The sequence below is a fragment of the Melanotaenia boesemani genome, chromosome 7 (assembly GCF_017639745.1).
Source record: "Melanotaenia boesemani isolate fMelBoe1 chromosome 7, fMelBoe1.pri, whole genome shotgun sequence".
Taxonomy (NCBI): Eukaryota; Metazoa; Chordata; class Actinopteri; order Atheriniformes; family Melanotaeniidae; genus Melanotaenia; species Melanotaenia boesemani.
The window spans coordinates 30364166-30387417 of record NC_055688.1 but is presented as its reverse complement, the minus strand read 5'-3'; the positions used below and the strand labels follow the sequence as shown (position 1 = coordinate 30387417).

The 23252-nt window shown below is 38.5% G+C and overlaps 2 protein-coding genes across 4 annotated transcripts in view; one reads left to right on the top strand and one right to left on the bottom strand.

Annotated features, from left to right (window-relative positions):
* ctnna1 (catenin (cadherin-associated protein), alpha 1) overlaps window positions 1-23252 on the bottom strand; it is an 81614-nt gene that overhangs the window by 36440 nt on the left and 21922 nt on the right. For all 3 annotated transcript variants that reach the window (XM_041989502.1, XM_041989501.1, XM_041989503.1), the window contains exon 7: window positions 19197-19400. In XM_041989502.1, the coding sequence (XP_041845436.1) occupies window positions 19197-19400 (204 nt within the window). The remainder of the gene's footprint in view (window positions 1-19196; window positions 19401-23252) is intronic.
* Window positions 4178-7079, top strand: lrrtm2 (leucine rich repeat transmembrane neuronal 2). Its single transcript, XM_041989504.1, has 2 exons — window positions 4178-4783; window positions 5443-7079. The coding sequence occupies exons 1-2, from the start codon at window positions 4780-4782 to the stop codon at window positions 7077-7079; spliced, it is 1641 nt and encodes a 546-aa protein (XP_041845438.1). The 5' UTR covers window positions 4178-4779.

Genomic DNA, 23252 nt, shown 5'->3' with positions numbered 1-23252 from the left:
TTTCTGTGTCCAATAAAACACTTTCCCAAACATTTCCAACACACTTTGAGAGCATAGCCAGGCACCTGCTCTCATCTATTTACTTATTAACACAATCTGTCAGATTGTAATGGTCACACTGTAATGGGCCTACATTCTGTTGTGCCATGTTCACACACAGCAGGAAAGAAAATAAGCTTCAGATTTAAAAAAAAAAAAAAAAAAGAAATCTGCTTAATCTTTATTTTTCTTAAGTTGTTGCTGTCCGCTTCAGATCCTCCGTATGATAACTTAGTTTTTGTAAAGAAAACGTGAGCTGTGCCCTGACCACAGCACCTGCAGTGAAAACAAACACGTGCACCCAAGACTTATGTTCCCATCAATGCTCATATGAGTGGAAGCTGATCAAAGCCCCACCAATTACTGAATGATTTTACACAGAACAGTGTCAATTAAACACTTTCACGCTGCAATTAAAAGCCAGATGTTAGAAGGGACTGGTGGTTTGTTTTTATTGTTTTTTGACCAGAGGAAAAAGGGCTTAAGAATTCTGAAGGGTTGTCATACACCAACCTGATAACTGCCCATGAGGAGTGTTAGTGATCGTCTGTCTCTTGTCTTTTTGCTGTGTATTACAGCATTTACACTTTTAAAGGCTGGTGAGAGTCTTTAGAGCTATTTAGAGAACCAGGGTCAGGAATGTCAGTGACAGAAATATCTGATGGGTGTGATGAATGAACGCAATATAAAAATGTAAAAATGACAAATATTCCAGTGCATGTGGCTTAAAGAATTAATATTAAGAAATAAATGTACAGCTGTTCATATTTCATCCAAGACGGAAGTTAGTTGTGGTCTCTGTGATGTGATTCATTTATTCATTTTTACCTATATATGTGAGAAATCACGTAGGGAGCCTTTTGTTGCTGCCAGTTCTTGACGTTGGTTTGTTGTATAGAACCTTTACAGAACGGCACCTGGGTGCCTACTCTAACATGACATCCGATTAATGGAAAGCAGCGCATGTCTGAAAGGGATGTGATAGAGGTGACTTTGGAGCACCGTTGCTAAGTAAAAGCACACTGACAATGTTTGGAAAAGCCAGACAGGCCGACAATCATGGCAGCATTTTCAAAATGATGTGCTCTCTCCATGAGATGCTACAGGTCAAGGCCAGTATTTTCACATGTCTATTTTTGGAGTTGAAACGGTAGCTTGCATACAGTTTCTAAATAAAAAATGGAAATGGATTAACATTTATAATAAATTACAATGTATTTAGATGTATTGACATGAATATGGAGATGCTTTATTGTTTGATGATACATAAAAGCAGCTACAAAAAGGTTGAGTACAACTGGTCCCTGGTGAAACGCATCACTGAAAATATTTCAATCCCCACCCTGCAGGTGTAGTTCTTGTCATCTTCAAAGAGAATGCGTGTTAAATAAAAATGAACCATTAAATACAAATAGTTAAGTGTGTATAGGAAGCAGTTGCACAACTAAGTGAAACACAGCAGTGGAGGCCCAAACCACAGCACCCCACTGAGAGCACAGAAATGCTCAGTCACATTCTTTGAACTGCTCAAGCATAACTTGGAAAACGTAAAACTTTCAGGAAGGACAGAGTGAAAGATGCACTGGTAACTGGAAAATCATCAAATCAGATTAAAATGATATGAACATGACAGGGCAGCAGAGGAAGAGGCAAAGAACCAGCTGGACTTTGGGCTGTTCATCTGCCTTATAAACCTTAAATCAGCTGTGCCATAACACCATGGATGATGGTGGCATGGCCTACCCCATCCCCCACAGAAAGGGGGGGGGGGGGGGCATAGTTAGGGGCCAGGGAGCGCCAACGGCACAAATCCCCTGTGATTTCGCATTGGCTGGATGCAGTGCTCTGATGGGGTTTAGCCGGCTCTGCCCCTACTCTTTCAATCCCATTTCATCCATGCCCAGCCTATATTGCATTTCTAAGGCAGAAGCTTCTAAAGCACTTCTTCAGGTGCTTAGGTTAGGTTGGGTTCTTTTCATTTCATTTTCAGCAAACAGACTAAATTAAAAGCCAATTACATATAATAAAATTAAAAGAAAGTCAATAAACTGAATTAGTGAAAAAGAGCAGAAAGAAGAAAAACTTAAATCTGCAATTTTATCACATTTACATTTTTTCATTAACAATTTTATCATATATTCATAAGAAAATCCCAATTTATTTAAGTGCTGCAGCACATCCAAGAACCCAGCTTACTGGTGGTAAACATGCTATTAAACTAATACAGTTAATTTCTTTTTTGCAGTTATTGATTTGTTAAATACAATGGCAGTTTCTACTGTTTTGATTTCGTTATTCAAGTTATTTTACACTTTGACCCCTGAAACACAGTGTTCCCTCAATTTTGTCCTAAATATTGGTTTTTCAAATATCTATGTTCCATTAAAATTGAAACAACTTTCCTTTAGTTTTTTTTTTGTTTTTTTAACCTCATTTGCAGTTTTTTGAACAGGATTTTCAAAATGCAACATTAAACTAATTCTTGAACTTCTAACCGTTTTAATGTGCAAAATAAAGGATTTGTTGGCTCCATATACACTTTCCACTAATGACTCTAATGGCTCTCTTTTGTAAAATAAAAACTGATTGTATGACTGTTTTACCTGCATTTCCCCAGACTTGAGTACAATAGGTGAGACTTGGAACGATCAGACTGTTATACAACATCAACATCACCTGGTCATTTAACAAGTTCTTCACTTTATATAACCAAGATTGTGTTTGACATTTTCACTTCTATATTTTCTTATCTGCTCTAGGTCCTCATTATAGAAGCAGTTTCTATGCCACATCTTTTACAAAACTCAGGTGAGTCTCTAGCCATAGAGGACAGATGTAGGTACATCTTTTAAACAAAATATTACTGTCTTTGACAATTTGAAAAATCCATTAGTGTCAACACAACTCTACATTACTGCTTTAAATTTCTTAAGCTCAATTCATTTAACTTCTATTGATAATTTTGTATATATTTTTTTCCTCATCTGCCTTTATACATGCTGAATCTCAGGACAACACACAAATAGAGGAAATATCCCCTTAAAGGTCAAGTTTTTTCACATGGGATATGTAATCTACCACAATACATGTGGAGAATAGCTACAGCATGCACATCATCTGACCCAGAAAGTCACAGCCAGATGGGTGTTTTGTGTTATGGAATAACTGTAATAGAATTTTATTAAAATAAATATATATATATATATATCTATATATATCTATATATATATATATATATATATATATCTCAAGATTCACTGCAGCCCTGCTCAGGAGTCAAACGTAGTTGGATTAAGCAGGGAGGGTGGATGAAGCCTAAATAAGCCGAAGGTTGTACTTCAATAGAGGATGCCTTATAAAGCAAAGAATAACATTGTCAAAGTAAAAGAAAAAAAAAGAAACAAACAAACCGAACAGTATCGGAATATATTACTCACTAGGATTCTTGCTGTTAGACACAGTTCTGAAAATGTCCTCTTTCAAAACGAGTCAAATCTGTTTAAAAGTCAAAAGGTTAATACTACTGGACGTGTAGACAATTTGGTCTATCCCTGTGTTTTACATCCTGTATTAACATTTTAAAAGATAGCCTTAATTTAACTAAGCATCTGGTTATACTTTACATTGCATAATGAAATAACTAAATTCAAGACATGGGTATTTTAGCTATAGTTTACTTACTTCTGTCCTGTAAAAAGACACTTTGCTGGCTTTGTTTTCCAGAGGCACAACTTACAAATTATATTTTGCTTTATTTTATTTTTGTTTACATCTCCACAACACATTCATTCATAGCATCTGCAGAACAGCAGCAAGGCGAGGCTGAGATTTACAGCTGTGGTTAATTTCAACAGCAAGCTGCCGCAACACGTTCAAGATATCAATATTCTGATGGTGACGAGCCAGTGGGAGGGAAGGGGGAAGCAAGAGGGAGGTGGAGGAAGACTAAGGTGCACAAGAACTGTGCATGAAGCAGAGAGCAAGTGACTGAGAAAGAGAGTGAGAGGCTGTTCGTGTGTGTGGGAGAGAAAAGGAGAGAGAGAGAGAGAGAAACAGTGGTGATGATCGACGCCAGGCTGCCACCACTCTGTAGCAGCGAGTGGCTGCAACAAAAAGCACAGAATAACATCCCTGACTCTCTGCTCTGCTTTTTTCCTCTCCCTGCGTCTCAGCTATCAGACGAGGGCTCCGCTCACAGCTCTGCAGAGGTTATGCCGAGACTGAGCCGGCATCGGAAGCTGAATCTCTGGTTGCCATCAACAAGTTAGGGTTGGACGATCACAGACATGAAAGAGAAACACTTGATCTTCAATTAACCGTCTGAGGTAACATCATTGCGGTGGAGAGGAAACAAAACGGTAAAAAAAAGAAGAAGAAGAAAAAGGGAGAGGGGGGGTCTGTGCGCTGGAGTCGCTCTGGATGCAACTGATCAACTTAAGAAAATATATAAATATTTATTTCAAGGATTCCTGGATTGAAAGAAGAAAATTTAACCTCTTTTTTTAAGCTTGGATTTTAAGAGACTCAAGCAAGATAACGGGAATAACTGTCATCTTGGGACATGGAATTTTACATTTTGTTTCAATTGGGTGGGTTCACAACTGCTTCATTTCCAAAGAGGCTGATTCCTTTTGTGCGTACTCAAAAGGGCTTTTTCCCTTTGGATTTTTCTTCCATCTGGTTGCTCCAAGAGTCTGCGGAAAAGGACAGTTGAATGCAGCCTCCGATGTGCACAAAAGAATGGGTAAGTTAGCCCTTTATATGACAGGTCTGGACCTGAATAGGGAATAAAACTAACAGTGAGAAAGGTTCAGGACTAAAAGCTCTTCTGCCTGCCTCATTATTTTACTGCAATGGTCCTTCATTTTTCTCTTCTTCACCAGCACGAGTTAGGATCAGATTAATTTTAATCGAGTCCATTTGTATTTCAGAAGATCTCCAACATGGTGAGAAAATAAAAGTACATAAATTTTTTTATTCTAAGGATGATGGCATATTGGAGTGTCTAAAATTAATAAGACAAAGCCCTCCAGCAACAACTGACAAATGAATGACAGTAATGAGGAGGGAATTTGCATTCAAGCCCAACTGCGCAGCACAAAATGTGAACAAAATGAGCTGAACACAATATGTAGGGGAAAATAAGTAAAGTCCAGGTCATGCATGTAATCAGTCACTAGATGCCTAACTAAATGACGTCTTGATTAAACCTGTGATCAAAGGTAACATGCTGATGTGTATTCTGAAAGTTGCAAATGAAAACTGCTTTTTCTGCTTTACGTTTGGGTAAGACGGAGAGAATACACAAACAGCACGATTGCTTCCATGAATTAGTAATAGATTCTCTGCAGAGATTAGCTTTCCCGCCCCTCAGTTCATTTTCTTGTCTTTGAACCCACCCAGGTTTCCATTCAAGGTGGCCATTGGTGGGACCTGCACCAGTGGCTCTGAGTGTGATCAGCATGCTCCTAGCGTGCCTGCTGTCTCCCGCATCATGCACAACCTGCCCTCAAAAATGCCGCTGTGAGGACCTGCAGTTCTACTGCGACACCCAGGGGCTTACAGCACCGCCAGACGGTGTGGACAAGGGCGCCCTGGGGTTGTCACTACGCCACAACAGCATCATTGAACTCAGCCCTGATCAATTCTATGGTTTCAGTCAGCTCACGTGGCTACATCTAGACCACAACCAGATCACAACAGTACAAGAAGACGCCTTTCAAGGGCTCTATAAACTGAAGGACCTTAATCTGAGCTCCAATCGTATCACCAAGTTGCCCAACACAACCTTCATCCACCTCATCAATCTTCAGATACTGGATCTGTCCTTTAATCAGATGACATCATTGGAACCAGAGTTGTTCCATGGACTTCGGAAGCTCCAGATACTTCACCTTCGCTCCAATTTACTTCGCACTACACCTGTTCGGGCATTCTGGGACTGTCGCAGCCTGGAATATTTGGGCCTAAGCAGCAACCGTCTACGGAGTCTGGCCCGGAATGGATTTGCTGGGCTTATTAAACTTAAAGAGCTCCACTTGGAGCACAATCAGCTGACTAAGATTAACTTGGCTCATTTCCCTCGCCTTGTTGCCCTCCAGTTTCTGTATCTGCAGTGGAATAAGATCAGCAACCTGACATGTGGCATGGAGTGGACCTGGACTACTTTAGAGAAACTGGACCTCACAGGAAATGAAATACGCTTCCTGACATCTGACGTGTTTCAAACCCTGCCAAATTTAAAAATTTTGCTGCTGGATAACAACAAACTAAGCAGTCTGGATGCTCAAGTCATGGATATGTGGCAGTCTTTGGGTACAGTTGGTCTGTCTAGCAACCTTTGGGAATGTACCAAAAGGATTTGCTCTCTGGCCACTTGGCTAAGCACTTTCAGGGGAAGGTGGGAACACTCTATTCTCTGCCATAGCCCTGAGTATGCCCAAGGTGAGGAGATACTTGATGCCGTTTATGGATTCCAGCTTTGCCAGAATTTTTCAGCACCAGTCATTCAGACCATTAGTACAACCACAGACGCTACTACAGCTGCAGAAATCACAAGCTCCTTGTTTGGAATTATGCAGCCAACCCCCACACAGGACTATGCAGAGGATTTTGGGAGCTTTACCATAATCACCACTACCACAACCACAACACAAACACAAAGCACTGCTCAAGCAACTACTGCTTTGCTGGAAGAGGTAGCTGTAACAGATGACTTCTCCGCTATGGACAACACTGTCATGACTCATAGGGTTATAATAGGAACTATGGCCCTTCTTTTTTCATTCTTTTTCATCATTTTCGTTGTGTACATCTCACGAAAGTGCTGCCCTCCAACCCTGCGGCGGATAAGACACTGTTCAGCTATTCAGAACCGCAGACAGATGAGGACCCAGCAACGACAGCCAATGGCAGACCTAGCCACACAGGTACCCTATAATGAATATGAGCCCAGCCACGAAGAAGGGGCGCTTGTGATCATCAATGGCTATGGGCAGTGCAAGTGTCAGCAACTGCCTTACAAAGAGTGTGAAGTATAAACTCTTATTTATTCCCAGACCACATGGTTTGTCATTTGACCATTTCAGATGATACAGGGTTTGCTTTTTTGATTTTTTTTTTCCAGTATATGTAAAAAGCATAATTTCTACAAGTGAGATTTAAAAATATGTGTTAAATATTGAATGCTACAAAGTCAGAGGTTGAACAGTTAAGGGATGATGTAGAGATAGTCACAAATTTATTTTTCTATGAGAGCAAGGTTGTTCTATCAGCCAGGGGCAATCATTTTAAAGAAGAAAATTGTAAACTGTGAGATTTGTCTCTACATTGTGTAAACTCTCCAGCACAGTTAAACTACTTTGCCAAATGGCCCTTTGCTAACAGAACACAGTAAGCGAGGACATATGATTTATGCCATATTTCTTCCAAAAGGTAAATATTTAAAATATTTTTAACTGCATCAGAAGCACTGAAGGTCAATCACTCAAACACTGGGGTAACTAAATTTGATGAATTATCAGTGTTCCTTTTTTTTTTTATATAGTTTTTTTGGAATTTTTTTTTACATTACAAAAGGGTAAGAAGATTAAACTTAAATCTTATCTAATATAAATGTTACCATTACAAATTTTGTAAAAAGAGTACTTAAGCTTCATACAGAAAACACTCAAGACATAACTTTTACCAAATCCGTGATGATGCAATTTAATGAACAAGCTTCCACCAGATTAAAAAGGGAGAAAATATATGTTTTTCCATAAATTTGGATTTCTCCCAAAATGTCCTCTGTGTGGGAAAGTGTGTAGTTAGAAACAGAAAATTTATATTCAATTATATTAATTGGGAAACTAACCTCTCTAATCAGACATTAGGTCATAAGTACAATGTGATTTGCAGCTGACATAAGGTATTGGATGTTTGAGCGATTGCCCACAAGGGCAAACCACAACAAATACATTCTTAACTTGTGGGACACTATAAGCAGTGTTCAGCTGTGGTTAATCTGCAGTCTACACTGGTATGTAAAAACTCTTGGATGTCAGATTCATATCTGACATACAGTACAAACTCATAAGACCTTTAATGTAAAAAGATCTCTATATGGATTACCTGTTCCCAAATGCCATACAAACTGTGACCATATTTCTGTCTGTTTAACCTAGTTAAGAATAATTTTATAAATTGCCATACCAAGACTGATACATAGACAAACTACTGTGATATGCGAGCAGCAAGAAAGAGAAATGAGCAGTGCAAATGTCTGATAGTACACATTTAATTCTAAAAATAAAACCTTTCCCAGTAGCCCATGCTCTTTACCACTCGCACACTAATCAGGACTGACAGGCTCAAGATTGAACCAATTAAGACAACGCAAAAAGAATCTAATATTCTGTCACCCACACCAGTGATCCAGACACATTTAGCTTTTCCATCGCTCAAAAACAGTTATATAATTATCCACCACACCAAAACACCACTAAACCTTTTATTTTAGGACCCCTTTCTTTACGGAATTGTCATTTACAGCCTGAAAAATTAATTTCTAGTGAATAATAAATATGTCGGCTGCTGGGTTTGGACTAAAAAGTGCCAAACTAAACTGCAGTCAATACCCTGAGAGCAAATGGAGATTCAATGATAAGCAAACAGCAAGCTTGGGTCAAGACACATTTGTATGCAGGAGGGAGTGGATGTGCATTAGCATCAGACTGAAGCTGCTGCCGCAGCTTCGCACTTCTTTGTGCTCAATTTGGTAGTGGGGGCAGGGTGAAACTGAGAGGGATTGAGAGAAACTGATACCATGGAGAGGAGGTACGACTATGGGGTAAAAACTTAAAACAATGGGAATCCCTTTAACAGTATAAGAATAATATAGAATGGAATACATGAAAGACATTTGGGCTTTAAAATTAGCACTCCCCACAAATTAGCAACAACTTTGCTACTTGTCAGCTAATAAAACTACCCAATGTTTGCAGCCTGTAAAATAATATAAATTCTTAAAAGGTAAATAAAATATTAGGATGCATTTCTTTGTCTGAAAGCCCCCTGAAAGAAGGCAGCAGGTACCATTTGTGACTTTGACTATTGAGTTTATCAAAATGTGGTTTCAGACTCCTACATGAATGCTTGTGTGTCCGTGTGTCTCAGCAAATTATAACATGATGCCTACAAAAACAAAGTGCATATGTAAACCAAAAACTGTTACACCTAATGTTTAGATTCAACAAAAACCATTGCATTTACTGATCATATTTCCAAAGCTAAGCACCTCCACTTTCTAATTTAAAGTTTCCTCCAGCTTCGCAATGCTTTTACTACTGCCCTACTAATCTGTCTTGCATGTTCAAATTTCAAAATTGAGTTGAGCTTTTCTTAATGTCATTCAGCAAACATCAGGAGACCTCGTTTTTGATAAAAGTGAGGATGTATATGGAATTCCAGGAGTTCTGTCAATCATTTGACATTTCACTGTTTAAAACTACAGTTATACCAAGTGACTGATAATCCACAAAATTTGTAGACTGATGCATCCCTTTGCACTTTGGCTCTTTGTAAACTGTTTTTGTTTCCTGTTGTCATCCTCAAGCCTATATCCCTACCCTGCCTCAAAATAAAAAGCTGAAAATGAACAAAAAAAAGAAAAAAAAAGGAAAAGAGAAAAAAAAAATGAACCAATCCCTACTCTCAACCTCTTTGTGCAAAATGAATGCTTTTCTCTTCCCATTTTCCTTTTGTATTGTAATATGTACAATTTCATATCTGTATAGTGGATAAAATGTGCCAAACTTAAAAAAAAGACATTGTCCCCTCAAAACATATATTTTTTAAATAAAATGGTTATAATTTACAAAGTGTTTGCAAACTGATATACGCTGACAATTTGGTGTGGTCTTTCATTACAGCTTGCTGCAATGTGTACATTTTAAGCATGGAAGCATCCAACCGTTTATTACGTTTACATGCTAAATGATCATTTCAATCACAAATTACATACATAGATAATAGTTGAATAGACAGAATTATAATTATACAGATGGAAATCTATGCTGTTAACTGCCACTTCTAACTTTTTTTTCTTTAACTGATTAATAATTTAGCAAATGAAGTAGTTAATGTTTTTCCCTTAATTGAAGAAGATTTTTTTTTTCTTGTGGCTACACTGAATAATTAACCGATACAGCATTAAACCTGTTTTTCATACTTTATATAAGGAAAATGTCGAATGAGTTCACTAGAAAGTTTACTGTTAATATTTCACATTTACCATTTGACACTTCAGTTATTTATTTTCCATTTAATGCTCATTAAAATGTTTGAATGTTTAAACAATTTCAAAGCAGATTTGCTGAATCTAATTACTGTGAAACATTTGCAGTAAACAACTTTAAATTTTCAAATCCTGCAGTATTTACTTGTCACCACAGTTCTATCATGTACAAGTTTTACTAACTTAAGCTGATTGATATCCAACAGGAACATCATGGGAAATCTGTTTTTTCACAACACTCACATAGATTTGTATAACTGCATAAATGCCATTGTACCGGATATTATTGTACCTCTTTACAGATGTCAAAGATGAAGACATGTTTAATTATAGATACAGGTGGAAAGGAAGCAACATGTTTACATTAACTGGTGAGACATACTAAAAACTTTTGGTTTTAGGGTCTTGCAGTAGACAATTCATAGACATTTAAAGGAAAATTGAGCAGCTTTCTATTCCATGAGCCTGAACTATAATGGTAACTGGAGTGACAGACCTAGTAAAACTTTTCAAAATTAGGTTAACCTTAACTAATTATAGCTGAGATCATTTTAAACACTTTTATTATTTCTTCACAAAAGCAGCCCTGATTATATTTCAGTGAGTCTCTAATTCACACAAAATGCCATATTAATAAAATGTAAAAAATATGGTAAAGCAAGGAAAATGAACTTTGCATCCTTTATGAGACAGTTTAAATTTAACACAATTTTTCCGCTTTTTCCTCACTCTTGATCTATTAAGTCAACTACAAACAGGGATGCAAACAGATGCATGCAGGGAAAAAAAAGACTATTCAAGGTCAAATGGCTGTGCTAAATGCTTTGCTTGATAGGGAAGTATTGATTTACACCCTTTTTTGTCTAAATCCATTTCCTTTTAATTTTCAAGATTAGAAAATGACTAAATTCACAATTGGGAGCAGTTTTAATGTGATGTAGTTTAATTCTGATCTCAGTAGACACACAAACTCTTCTTTATGTGGGCAAAATAGGCTTTTGTAAAAGGATTATTGAAATGGTGGCTTAAAGCAGGACGAGTTATGCTTTTACAAGCTCCTACTGTGTCTCAGTCTATGAGGAGCATGCTGCTTTAAGTTCAACCTAAAGGTTATAAAAATGTGTCAGAAGAACTGAAACGAATCTTAAGGGTTTTTCTGACTGAAGGCAAGAAATTTACATTGAGCTTGAAGTGTCTTACAATGTATCCCTTTCAAATTTACTACCATACTGGAAATGTGTCAGTCTATGTAAGATGGAAAATTCAAAGTCATAACGTGTAACAGGAGCTACTCTGGCATAGAGAAGCGAGCTAAACAGACATGACAGAAAACCTGCAGTAAGACAGCAGGGTGCTCAACCTGCTGACCATGTGTTGCAGTGTTTGAGTCGCTCCAGCAAGAATGTGAATGTGAGGTCTCCTCAAGTTGACAAACTATTTTTTGCTCTTTTTTGCTCTTAGACGTACACTAAAAATCATTAAGGACTATCATCCCTACACTTGTCATCCATTTGTCAGACCTACTCTGTCTGGATATCTGGTAAAGGCAGTTTCAGAGGATTTGATGACTACGGTGGGGCCACAAGGCAACAATTAAATCTTGTACCCAACATGTTTTAGCTGGCCCAAGACGGTCATGACCATGTACACAAGGAGAGGTAAGTTTACTTTTAAGGCTTTACAAGTTTCTTGTGTATACAGTAGTTTTGAGAACTCTATGTGAGGGCAGATTTAGTTGAAGGCAACACTTTTGAAAGTGAAATAAAATCAAATGGATCCAACTGCTTCTTGTAAACTTCTTCACAATAGCCCATTAATTTCAATCAGGTGTGTTAGATCAGGGAAACGATGAAAACCTGCAGGATACCGGCCCTCGAGAACCGGAGTTTGACACCCATGGTCTAAATTAAATCTAGCCTAACAAATAATGCAAGGATGGATTTCTTAAGAAGTCCATAAGTGGAACATAAATTCAGCAAAAACAGAGGAATAACTGGATAAATATCAGTATGTTACCCTATACAAACACCAGAGCTTGCCTTTGTTTTCATAGTTTTTTTTATTGAAATCCAGGCTGAGACTTTGCGAGCATCCTCCTGTCTGCTAAGGTTTTCTGCAGTGCCTTGGTTCTACTTTGGCTTCAAGAAATGTAAGTCAGGTGAACTGGAAACAACTGCAGCCTGCAGGTGTTAACGTGGGTGTGAAACTGTATATTTGAGCGTTAGCCTTGTGATAAAAGGGTAACTTGTCTACAGAGAGAGCTGCATTTTGTTTTTAAACTGGTCTTTAAACATTCAGTCCTGTATTTAAAAAAATCTTAGTCCACTGACATTGAAAAACACATGAAATCACTGAGTTTTAAAGAAAGTCTTGGCTTTTTAATTAAATGAAGTGAAACAATCCTCCTTTAATTCTTTCATTTAAAACAGGAATGTGAACGTGGTGATTTTCTGTTGCTATATAAAGCTTTTTTTTGCATGAGGAAAAAAAACAAAGGGACGTGAAACAGCTTAGTGTCTGAATGTTTGGACATGTGTTTCATGCACACAGAGAAATTAGGAAAAAAGAAAATTAGGAAAATTTGTCAATGTGTCAAGTTGGACACTTGTCAAGCTGAGATTCTGGAGCTGGCTGCTGGTCTGTCCTTATCTCGGCTAGTCAACTTTACTGGAAGATGCTAGGGGTGTCCATGGTGGAGGAACGATTCCTCTACACTGTGGAGGATATGGACCATTGGCTTGTTGTGAGTGCACAGATGAAAACCCAGCATTTATGATGTATATACACTGAACTCTTTTATGTAGCCTCATCAGGGATGAACAATATATAATTTTGGACCAACATATGGTGGGAAAAAAAAAGAAAATCAGGGAATGGATTGAGAGCAGTCAAATTAAGTTCAGAGCTTTTGGGGCAACAATCTGGGAAAGCTTAGAGAAAACAATTTTCCCAAACAGTCACTAATGAAATTTTCCACTACAAAAAGGCAGAGAGCAAATGAAAACAACAAACCTGCACAAACTGTGGAAATAGATGTGTTAGACTACAGTTGTCAAATCACAAATTTTTCCTTTGTGAAGCCCTGGTGTTCTTTTTCCTGATAGGCTGCTGAGAAAAACGGTGCATCTCGTGTTCCTGCAGTCAAAGTCCAACAAAGCCCCTAGAATACACCAGCAAAAGATCAAGGGCTGAGAAATGTTGCCTGACGAGCTCTTACTGACAGACCAGTGTTTTATGGAGGCTGTAAATATACGTTAAGCCATGGGGACACTAAATCTTTTCCCTGTTACACTATGTAGTGTGTAATTAGTTTTAATTAAATATTTAAATGAAATTACAAATAGATGAATTGAAATATTTTGACTCTTGTCATAGGTCTTGCATCTTTGAAATGTCATCCTGTGTTTCCAACAGAATGGGCTTAAGAGGGAAGAAATATAAGAAAAATTACAACAGTCCACTACTTGGTTAGTTCCCAGGTCTTAAGACACTATATCATCCTGTGCAAACTTCAGCTTAACTTAATACAAGTTTTCCTTTAGATTACGGTCATCAGCATCAGGCGAGCAGGAGAGAACTCCAGCAACCTGTTTTTATGCAATCTCAATTGATTATTCCTGATTTTAAAATAAACCAGCATTTCATCATTTCTGCCAACTCTATACATAATACACTTATCAAAACATTCAACAGTAATGAAATTAGATTTTTTTTTTGCACAATCATTTTTGTATGTCTGATTGAATTAGTTTCTCATTTTCTTTCCCCCCCAATACCTGTTTTTGGGGACAATTTAAAAATCTCTTTGTAATTCTGGCCTCTTCTCAGACAGATCAGTCAGTTTGTGCCTTCTGATACGGAAAGCAGACGTGCTGGCTGCATCTGTCCCTGGATAGTCACTGCTTCATGTCATTGTGTTTTATCTGCGTTCTGTGATTTAAGTTTGCGGTTAAGCCATATTGAGAGCAGCTAAACACAACAAGATGTTTCCTTCTTCAGAATATCTCAACCATAAAGGTTGTGTGGGGCTCAGCCTTTTCCAGAAGAAAATCTACTCTTGATTCTTTCCTCAGAATTCTGGACCCTGGTGGCCTGAGAGGGTCTAAATGATCTCTTCTTTTGGAAAAGGAAACATTTGTTTAAAGGGACAAGCAAGAGCACAAGTAGAGTACTTAGGTCAGACATAGGTAGATGAAAGCCTGCAGGGTACAAGAGTTTTACAAGAGTCTCTCACCAACACACTGAGATTCACACAAACAGATTCTTCCTTCTTTCTAGACATTCACATTATATATTATTAATATTAAAAATAGTCATTAAAAGACAACACACTGTATTTATAAGACACATTTGGGGCTTCTGGTTATAAGATCAAGGCACACATCTTCAAGTATGGTTGTCACAAAGTGTGACAAAATGTAGTAGACTGAAAATCCAACCAAGAATATATTTTTAAAAATCTCATTGTAATTTTGTGTAGGCACAAAGAAAACTGGATTGAGCTAAGTAAATATGCCACTCACTTTAGATGCCCAAGGCAAAAAGTCAGCGCTGTCAAGAGAGAAAGGGACAAACAGAAGACTGCAAAGGAAGAAACAGGAAATATAGATTCTGCACAAAGTCAAAGTGTATAAAAAAATGTTGAGTGGCAAGTGGGAAGACTGCTTTGAGCATCACACACACACACACAAAAAAAAAAAAAAAAAAAAAAGAAGTGAAAGGACCTGAGGTCCCACAGCAGTTGCCAGGTCTGTCCTCTTCAAGCAGGTGAAAACGATCATGTATCGTTTTGAGTAAAAGAAATTTAAATGTCAGTATCTGTATACGTCAATGCAACCAAGCATCACTCTGTGATGCGAGACGAACCCCTGACAGATGCTGAGAACAAGATATGCATTATTAATAAAAAGTGGCGGAAAGCGTTACACTCAACACGTGGTATCCTAAACTGTCATGACAACGTAGAATAATTGAGGAAATGCTGTGTGGCAGTGCTGGGGCATCATTACTCCTCCCATCTACCTTTCCACTACACTAGCTGAGTAGACAAGCTTCAGTCCCGTTAAATGATCATCATAAACAATGTACAATTTCCACTCTAGGAAGAATGGTGGTGGAGGGATTCAGTAACAGAATGTTTTCTATGCATTTCCATATTTTCCACATTTCTGCTTTATAAAATAATTATAAAAAAAAAAAAAAGAAAATTCTATTTTTAAAAAAAATTGCTGGAGAGTAACAATATTGTACACATGCAAACTGCTGTTATTTTTCACAACTGCCTTCCACTTCCACTCAGTGATGCTGGTCACTATTACTGTTTTCTTTGTCTACAAGGGGTCTAATATAGAGATTTTCAAACAAACTCTAATATTCCACTTCTGCTTCAACACACAGACTGAAAGTGCATTGACCCCTCTGATGTGGAATGTGTAATACATAGGTTGAAAAGTTCAAGATGAAGAACACATGAATAACTAAAGGCCATGTGGGAAAAAAGTTATGTTAAGTAAAAACCAGGCCATCTTGGCTCTAAAACATTATGGGGGATGCTCTTATGGTCTATTAAACTAAAACTGAGCCATTATATCAACTTATAATTATTTCAATCCCCCAGTGCGTGTGTGTAAAACCATATGGACAAAATTTGTTTTAGAGGATTCAGAAGTACTTCCCTTTAAGAATTAGTTTAACTTTCTGCTTAGATTTTTACACTTCATTAGGATACACAAACTTTGATTAACTTAAGGGTTTTCAAAGATGCATGCAGCCAACTCTGTTTTTCATGTAACATTTTCAGTCAAAAACCTAATTTTTTTTGGATTTGGATGCTAGAAGAGATATTTAGAAACTAGGCCATCAGGTCAAAACCTTCAACTGTTATGTGCCGTATGATTACACAACATAATATTGCGCATATATAATAAAAATGTAGGATTCGAGAATTTACATTTACATTTTTATTTGTGTAAAAAAGCAACTGAAACAATTTTGTCAAAGGCCTTAAAGTAATCGCAAATGCCATCATAAAGCATGAATTTAAGCTGAGCAGGAGTTCTGAGTGGAGCATCATGCTGGAAGAATCTGACTGCAAATCACAGAAAAAGACTGTTTTTTTTATGTTCTGCAGCAGTGGAAATTTTAAGTTACAGACGGACTGTATTTGAAACAGTCTTTTCGCAGAGGTCACCCACCCAGGAAAATACCTGAGTGACACCATTGGTGAAAATACCACTGCCACCATAAAATAAGTAAATAATAAAAACCCCCAGGCGCTACTGTAGACTTCCTCCACCCCCCAAATAAAACACTTTATTTTTGTTTTGTTTGCTTTAAATCTATTTTTCAAACAAAGAATAACGTTTCCTTATTAAGTAGCGACCTTCGTAGGTCATTCTTGCTGTGCCGTACCCAAAACAGTGCAACAGCAACCTAAAGGCCCATTAAAGCTCCTTTACATACATAATAAGTACGCCCATTTCAATGGTTTTCATGCGTTACCACCTTTTATACTTCCGTGGGTCTTTTACGATGCCATGGTTAAGTCACTAGTGGGCAGTGCGGAGTTCAAAGTTCACTTCTGTGTTCAGTTTTGGGCACCAGTTGGTGGTGGTAAAGCACCGCTATAAAGTTGTTTGTAACTGCTTAACATGCCCAACACACTCGAACAGAAGCTCCTGCTAACTCTACAGCTCTCTTCCTCTTCTTCTCCTTTCTCTTCTTCTTCTTCCTCCTCCAGTAGTATTGCTCTTTTTGCTGCATCAATCAATGGACCCCAAGGCCCCAGAAAATGCACCAATTGCGCACGTAGAAAACACAGGAGATGAACCAAAGTGTCAGTACGTCTGCATTTCCTTCTTCTGCATCGAGCATAAATGCGCCTTAAGAGTAAAGTATGGTAATGTAGCATAAAGTTTATATTTTTTCAACTACATGAAACATGTTTCATTGCACTTCCTAAACTACGCCAGGATAACAGCACACACATCATCATCAAGCAGATTCGAGGTTGTTCAAACCGTCAAGATTAATAATGGACAGGGTCAGGTTACCCGTCACACTCTATATCATCGCTTTAAGGTACCAGGTTGAGACACTACCTCTCTCACTATGCTAACTGCACGTCACATGTCGCAGCTCTCACATATTACGCTATTAAAGGCACATGACAGACAATGACATATTATGCTTGTTATGTGTTTTCTTCATCTGGTCAAATGAGTAGTCATATTCCTGTCATCCCCACTTATCATCACTGTGCTGATGAGGTGTGTTGCTCTGCAATTCTAAGTTTTGAAGTGATAAAGGAGACATGAGGGTCATGCCAGAGTCCAGTGAAGTAGAAAACTTGTTCTGAAGTAAGCCAGAGATTTCGCTTGAATGGCTGAACCTTCAAATAACCTGGCTGAGTTCTGAGAGGGTAATGACAAAAAATTGTGGCTCTAATGCCTGAGCAGAGTTATTAACTACTGAGAGAAGACTGCATGTAAACCACCAAAAATACCAAAAACAAAACAATGTCAACATAGTTCTGAATTAAAGAGAGTACACAAAACCAATTTAATATATAATAGAAAAAACAAACCATACCGCCTCATCTGTACGTCTTCAGAAGGGGGAGATTTGGTTGCACTTCTCAAAGGCTCAAATTTGAAAATGTTCAATGCTAGCAAGAATTCAAGTTTTAAAAGTTCTGAAAGTAAATCTGATCATCTACAGCTTGAGGATTTTGCACACTGTGTGTATGTATATCCCTCCATCCACCCATCCCTCCATAGTAGTCTTTAGGCTTCACCTCAACTAACAACTCTGACAGAATATAAATAATATAAGCAGATTTGCCCCAAAAAATTCAGTAGGGGTGTCACGATTACCTAATTTTACAATTAATCACAATATTAAATGCCATGATTAAATCAATCATCAAGATCCCACAACATCAGCATTTTACATAAAAGATGATGTCCAAACCATACAGGTTTAAGTAATAAAAACAAAGTTACACAACATCCATGTGTTACCGCTTGTGTTGAAGGATTGTCTCCAATCAAACGGATCAAATCCTCCTTGTTGGATTTGTTTTTGGTTAAAGAAAAAAAATGATCTAAAGTGTAGTTACAGAGGACGGCCCGCCAACCTGTATGTTGCAGTGAAAAGAGGAAATATGGCCAATACCACCTGCAGAATAACAACTGCAGGTAAGTGTGGTATTGGTAAGCTTTGTAAGACAAAGTTAAGGTAACTGGGTTACATGATGTATTTTATGGACATTTTGTTAACGTTTGGTGAGAGCCCTAGTTTTTTCACACTGGTATCGGGTTCTTTTCTATCAGAACACTTGTATGAAGCTTATCAGAACCGGTACATCCCTGTACAAAGAAAATCTTTAATTGTGACATCCCCTAATATCCAGCTGCACACCAACTAAATATGTAAAACTGCCACAAATGCTGGCACCCACCAACCAGTTTAAGCATATGTCACTTTAGAAATTGACCAGATAAAAGCATGTACCAGTCTACATCAAAACCACTCAAGTTCAAGTCAAAAAGGTAGATAACAACAGAGGAGGGGCACTCTGAGTCTAGCTCATCTCAAAATTTTGTGTTTATCTCTCTGCAACGTTATAGGCTAAATGTTAAGTGTAAACCATATTTCATCACACAAAATATATGAAAACTTTGATTTATGATCTTAATGTGATGATCTTAACACAGTTTTTTAATACATAAACAAAACATCAGTTCTAAGTAGTTAACTAAATTCTTTTTAATGACTTAAAATGAAGCACATTTGCAGATTTTGAACTTGTGAAACTTGCTACCAACAGAGCTGGAGAGATTGTGGTAAGAGAAAGGAAATTGAAAAGTTGGACCCTTACATTGCCCATATACTCAGAAAGGAGGTCCTGGAGAGCCTGGCGCACAGAATTGCATTCAGCCACGATCCGCTCCCTGCGGTCATCACGTGTGCATGAAGAGTCAGCCATGAGGGCAGCCCCACTGATGATGCTTTCAAGGCGCTCCTCCAGAGAAGGACGAAAGCGCTCCTCGCTGAACGCCAGAGGATCCACAATTATTTGTTTCTGTAAGGAAATGATGGAAAAGGACATTTTAAAATGAGTAAAAAAGGAAAATAAATCTAAAAGGTCACATCGGTACACTGATAGGTTCTTCTCCAAGCCCGAACAGAAAAACATGGCAGGAAATTGACAGCTGTAGGACTGATAGATCAGTGGAGGGGAAGAATGCTACAGTTCTCTTTTTTTGTGTTACTAAGCTCTAACACAGGGCTACTCAATTCGGTCCTACGAGGGCCGCAATCCAGCAGGTTTTCCATGTATTCCTGTACCAACACACCTGAGTCAAATTAATGAGTTATTGTGTAGAACCTGATTGGCTGTTAGAGCCACCTAATTTGACTCAGGTGTGTTGGTGCAGGGATACATGGAAAACCTGCTGGATTGCGGCCCTCGTAGGACCGAATTGAGTAGCCCTGCTCTAACATATGTAGCAGTTGTTATTGTCTTAACATAGAGAACCTTTAAATATCTTCGTTACAGGTTTAAAATAGTACATGGACAACAATGGCCTGTACTTTACACATAGTGAACAAATATAGTTACAAATCTGTTCAAAAGATGACAAATTGTAAAAGTGAAGGGGAAAAAAAAATGACAGCCTACTGTTAATCTCACTGTGAGGGGCTGGCTTCAGCAATCCAGTCAAATATAATAAAACTAGCTTGAGTATCTGAAAATGTCATGCTTCTTAGAGATCGTAGTTTAACACAAATGTAGGGTACAGAGTAACATAGAGCCTTCATGCTGACACAACAGGTTTGTCTTCTGAAAAGGAACCAAAGTTGCTGGATTAACACTAGAAGTCCCAGGAATTTTGATGTCTCCCTAAAGTCCCAGAGAAGGGTCGAAAGACCTTTAGTCCAAACTGACGACTCTGCTGGCAAAAATTAGCATCTCTTCATTTGTAAATGCAGCCATTACCTGAGGAATGCACCCATTGCATCCAGCCCCTCCTTGTTACCTTGAAACGTCTGGTAAATTCTGTGGCAGTGGGGGATGGTGGGCTGAGGGGGATAAATAGTAGCTAGCTTCACCTCGAACAAATAGAAGGAAGCAAAATGCAGAGGCGGCTTACAACTCAGCAGGCATTGGACCTGATCCTCAGCGATACAAACCCTTGTGACTCAGATGGAGAAGAGATACAAATTCAGCTGGATTCGGACTCTGACTCTGAGCAGTCTTCAGGTAAGATTTGAAACTATTATTGAACTTTTTGGTATGACAAATTTCTTTCTTTCTGCTTTGTCCTGTACTGTGAGTTGCAACACTGGAATTTCTCCATTTTGGTACAAATAAAGGATTTTTTTAATCTTATTTCCAAAACATCCTATTTTCGTCCTCTGAAATTGTGAAATTGTTTACCTTGCAGATGATGAGACTGCTCCACTGCCAGAAAAGAGGGCTCGGTTGGGAAGTGAGAGGACAGAGATGGCTAAAGATGGCACAGTGTGGCATGAAGAACAGCTGGGGACATGTCTCAATTTCACCCCAATAGAACCATACGGCACAGATGGAGAGCCAACTGCTAAGGCCAGAAGAAGTATCCGGACTCGTCTTCAAAGCTTCTTCTGTTTTATAACACTTGAAATGCTTCGTAGCATTCAAGAATGGACCATTCAGCATGCACGGCAAAAGGAGCAGGCAGATTGGTTCATGAACCTCCCAGAACTAATGGCATTTATTGCAATTATTATCTTGCGGGGGGTGAAGAAAGTTCCATCACTACGTGACAATTGGTCAGCAGAGCTGGGAAACCCACGAATCATTGCTACTATGGCCCGAAAGCGCTTCCAAAACATCATGCAACACCTACGCTTTGATAACATGTTCACACGCAGTGAGCGAGTGGAGACAAATAAGTTTGCTGCAATTTCTAATCTGTGGGAATCTTTTGTCAATAACTGCATCAGATCTTATAACCCTGGTCGACACATCACTATTGATGAACAGCTTTTCCCGACAAAGACTCGCTGCAGTTTTCTGCAGTACATTGCAACAAAACCGGACAAATTTGGCATTAAGTTTTGGCTGGCTTGTGACTTGAAATCAAAGTACATTTGCAATATCCTGCCATATCTTGGCAAGGACCCCAGTCGTCCCAGTGGAGAGAGACTCTCTGAGAGTGTAGTGATGAGGCTGATGGAGCCGTTCATGGATAAGGGCAGAACTGTAACAACAGACAATTTTTTTACATCGCTGTCCCTTGCGCAACGACTGCTTAGCCGGAAAACCACCATCCTTGGCACAGTCAACAAGATTCGCCGGGAAATTCCTCAGTCAACTAGACTGAAGGACCACACTAAATTCACCACTCGAGTGTTTTCCACCACTGGTGCAACACTCACAGTATATGCGCCGAAACGGAAAAAGACTGTCTATCTTCTCAGCAGCATGCACAATGTGGTTGAGACTGAGAATACCACCAAAAGGAAGCCAAACACTGTCACACAATACAACACCACAAAGTGTGGTGTGGATGTGATGGACCAGATGGTGCGGGAGTACAGCGTGCGTGCAGGAACACGGAGATGGCCAGTCGCCGTGTTCTACAACATGATCGACATGGCGGCACGGAACGCTCATGTTCTTCATAAGGAATGCACCGGAGTGCAGGAGAGAAGAGTGGACTTCCTGGTTGAGCTCGCGAAAGAGTTGGCCAACTCTCATGTGAGTCAGAAGAAGGCACATAAGGAGCAACTGCTTCAGCAGCAACCTCCCACACCTAGCCCTGGGAAAAGGGCAAAATGTCAGGTCAACCATCGATGCAAGAACAATTGCGCAACTGTAAGATGTGTTGACTGCTACAAATACACATGTGGCAAATGCAGGATGGAGATACCATGGAAGTGCCAAGCATGTTTGGACTTAGCACAGACGGACTGCTGAAAGAGCAGAAAAGCCATTCACACAAGGGCATGCCACTGTAGCCTTGTGTAAATATTTGTGAAATTGTTTCATTACTTGCATTATTTTAACTGTTTTGTTGTTTTTTTTATGACAAAAATAAAAAGCATTGGAAAAAATTCACAGTTGTTCTTTTATATCTTTGTCATGTTGACATTTATGCCCTCTTGACTTAGACACTAATGCTTCTGGACATTTTACTCACAGACCCTGCCTGTACCACCACAATCAAAAAATGTTCATTTTAAATATTCAAAATTGTTCATTGCTTGGGCTTTTTGGACATATGAACATTGGGTTAGAAAGTTTGAAAAATTGGTAAAAAATTCTGAAAAATTTGTATTTTTTCATTTGTATGAAAAGAGGAGAGCTGGACCTTTTAAAGTGATTTTTTAAAAAAATATGAATTCATCATTTTGTCATATCATTCTAAATTGTTTGCTTTTTTATTGAAGGCCCACAATGATTATCTTTTTTTTTTTCTTCTAAAAGCACACAAATGTGTCGAGGAGGTATATATCATATATCATATCAAATATATTTTTAATTATTTGAAATATACTAGAATGCAGGAAAACCTTTCTGAATCTGTTTGAGGTCTACTCCAATCTCATACTCAGGGGACCAAGCAGTGTCTCAAGCCAAGCTTTGGGCAAAAGTTGACAGTCCAGTTTCAAGAGTCTACAGTGTCTCCCCTAAGTATGCGCCCTCCTGGGGTGTGCCAGTAATTGACTCGTCTACAAACAAAAGAAGCTGTTCGCAGCTTAAGACAGGATTTTAGCTAAAATCCTACTGGTCAATCGACCCATCTCTGGGTTGTAAAGGTAGAAAGGTCAATTGACCCCTCTCTGGGACTTCTAGTGTTAAGAAACAAAAATTTTGTTTTAGTAAAAGAATTAAATGAAAACACTTATTCATTTTGTCTGAACTCCTCTAGTAAATTGTGCTAAA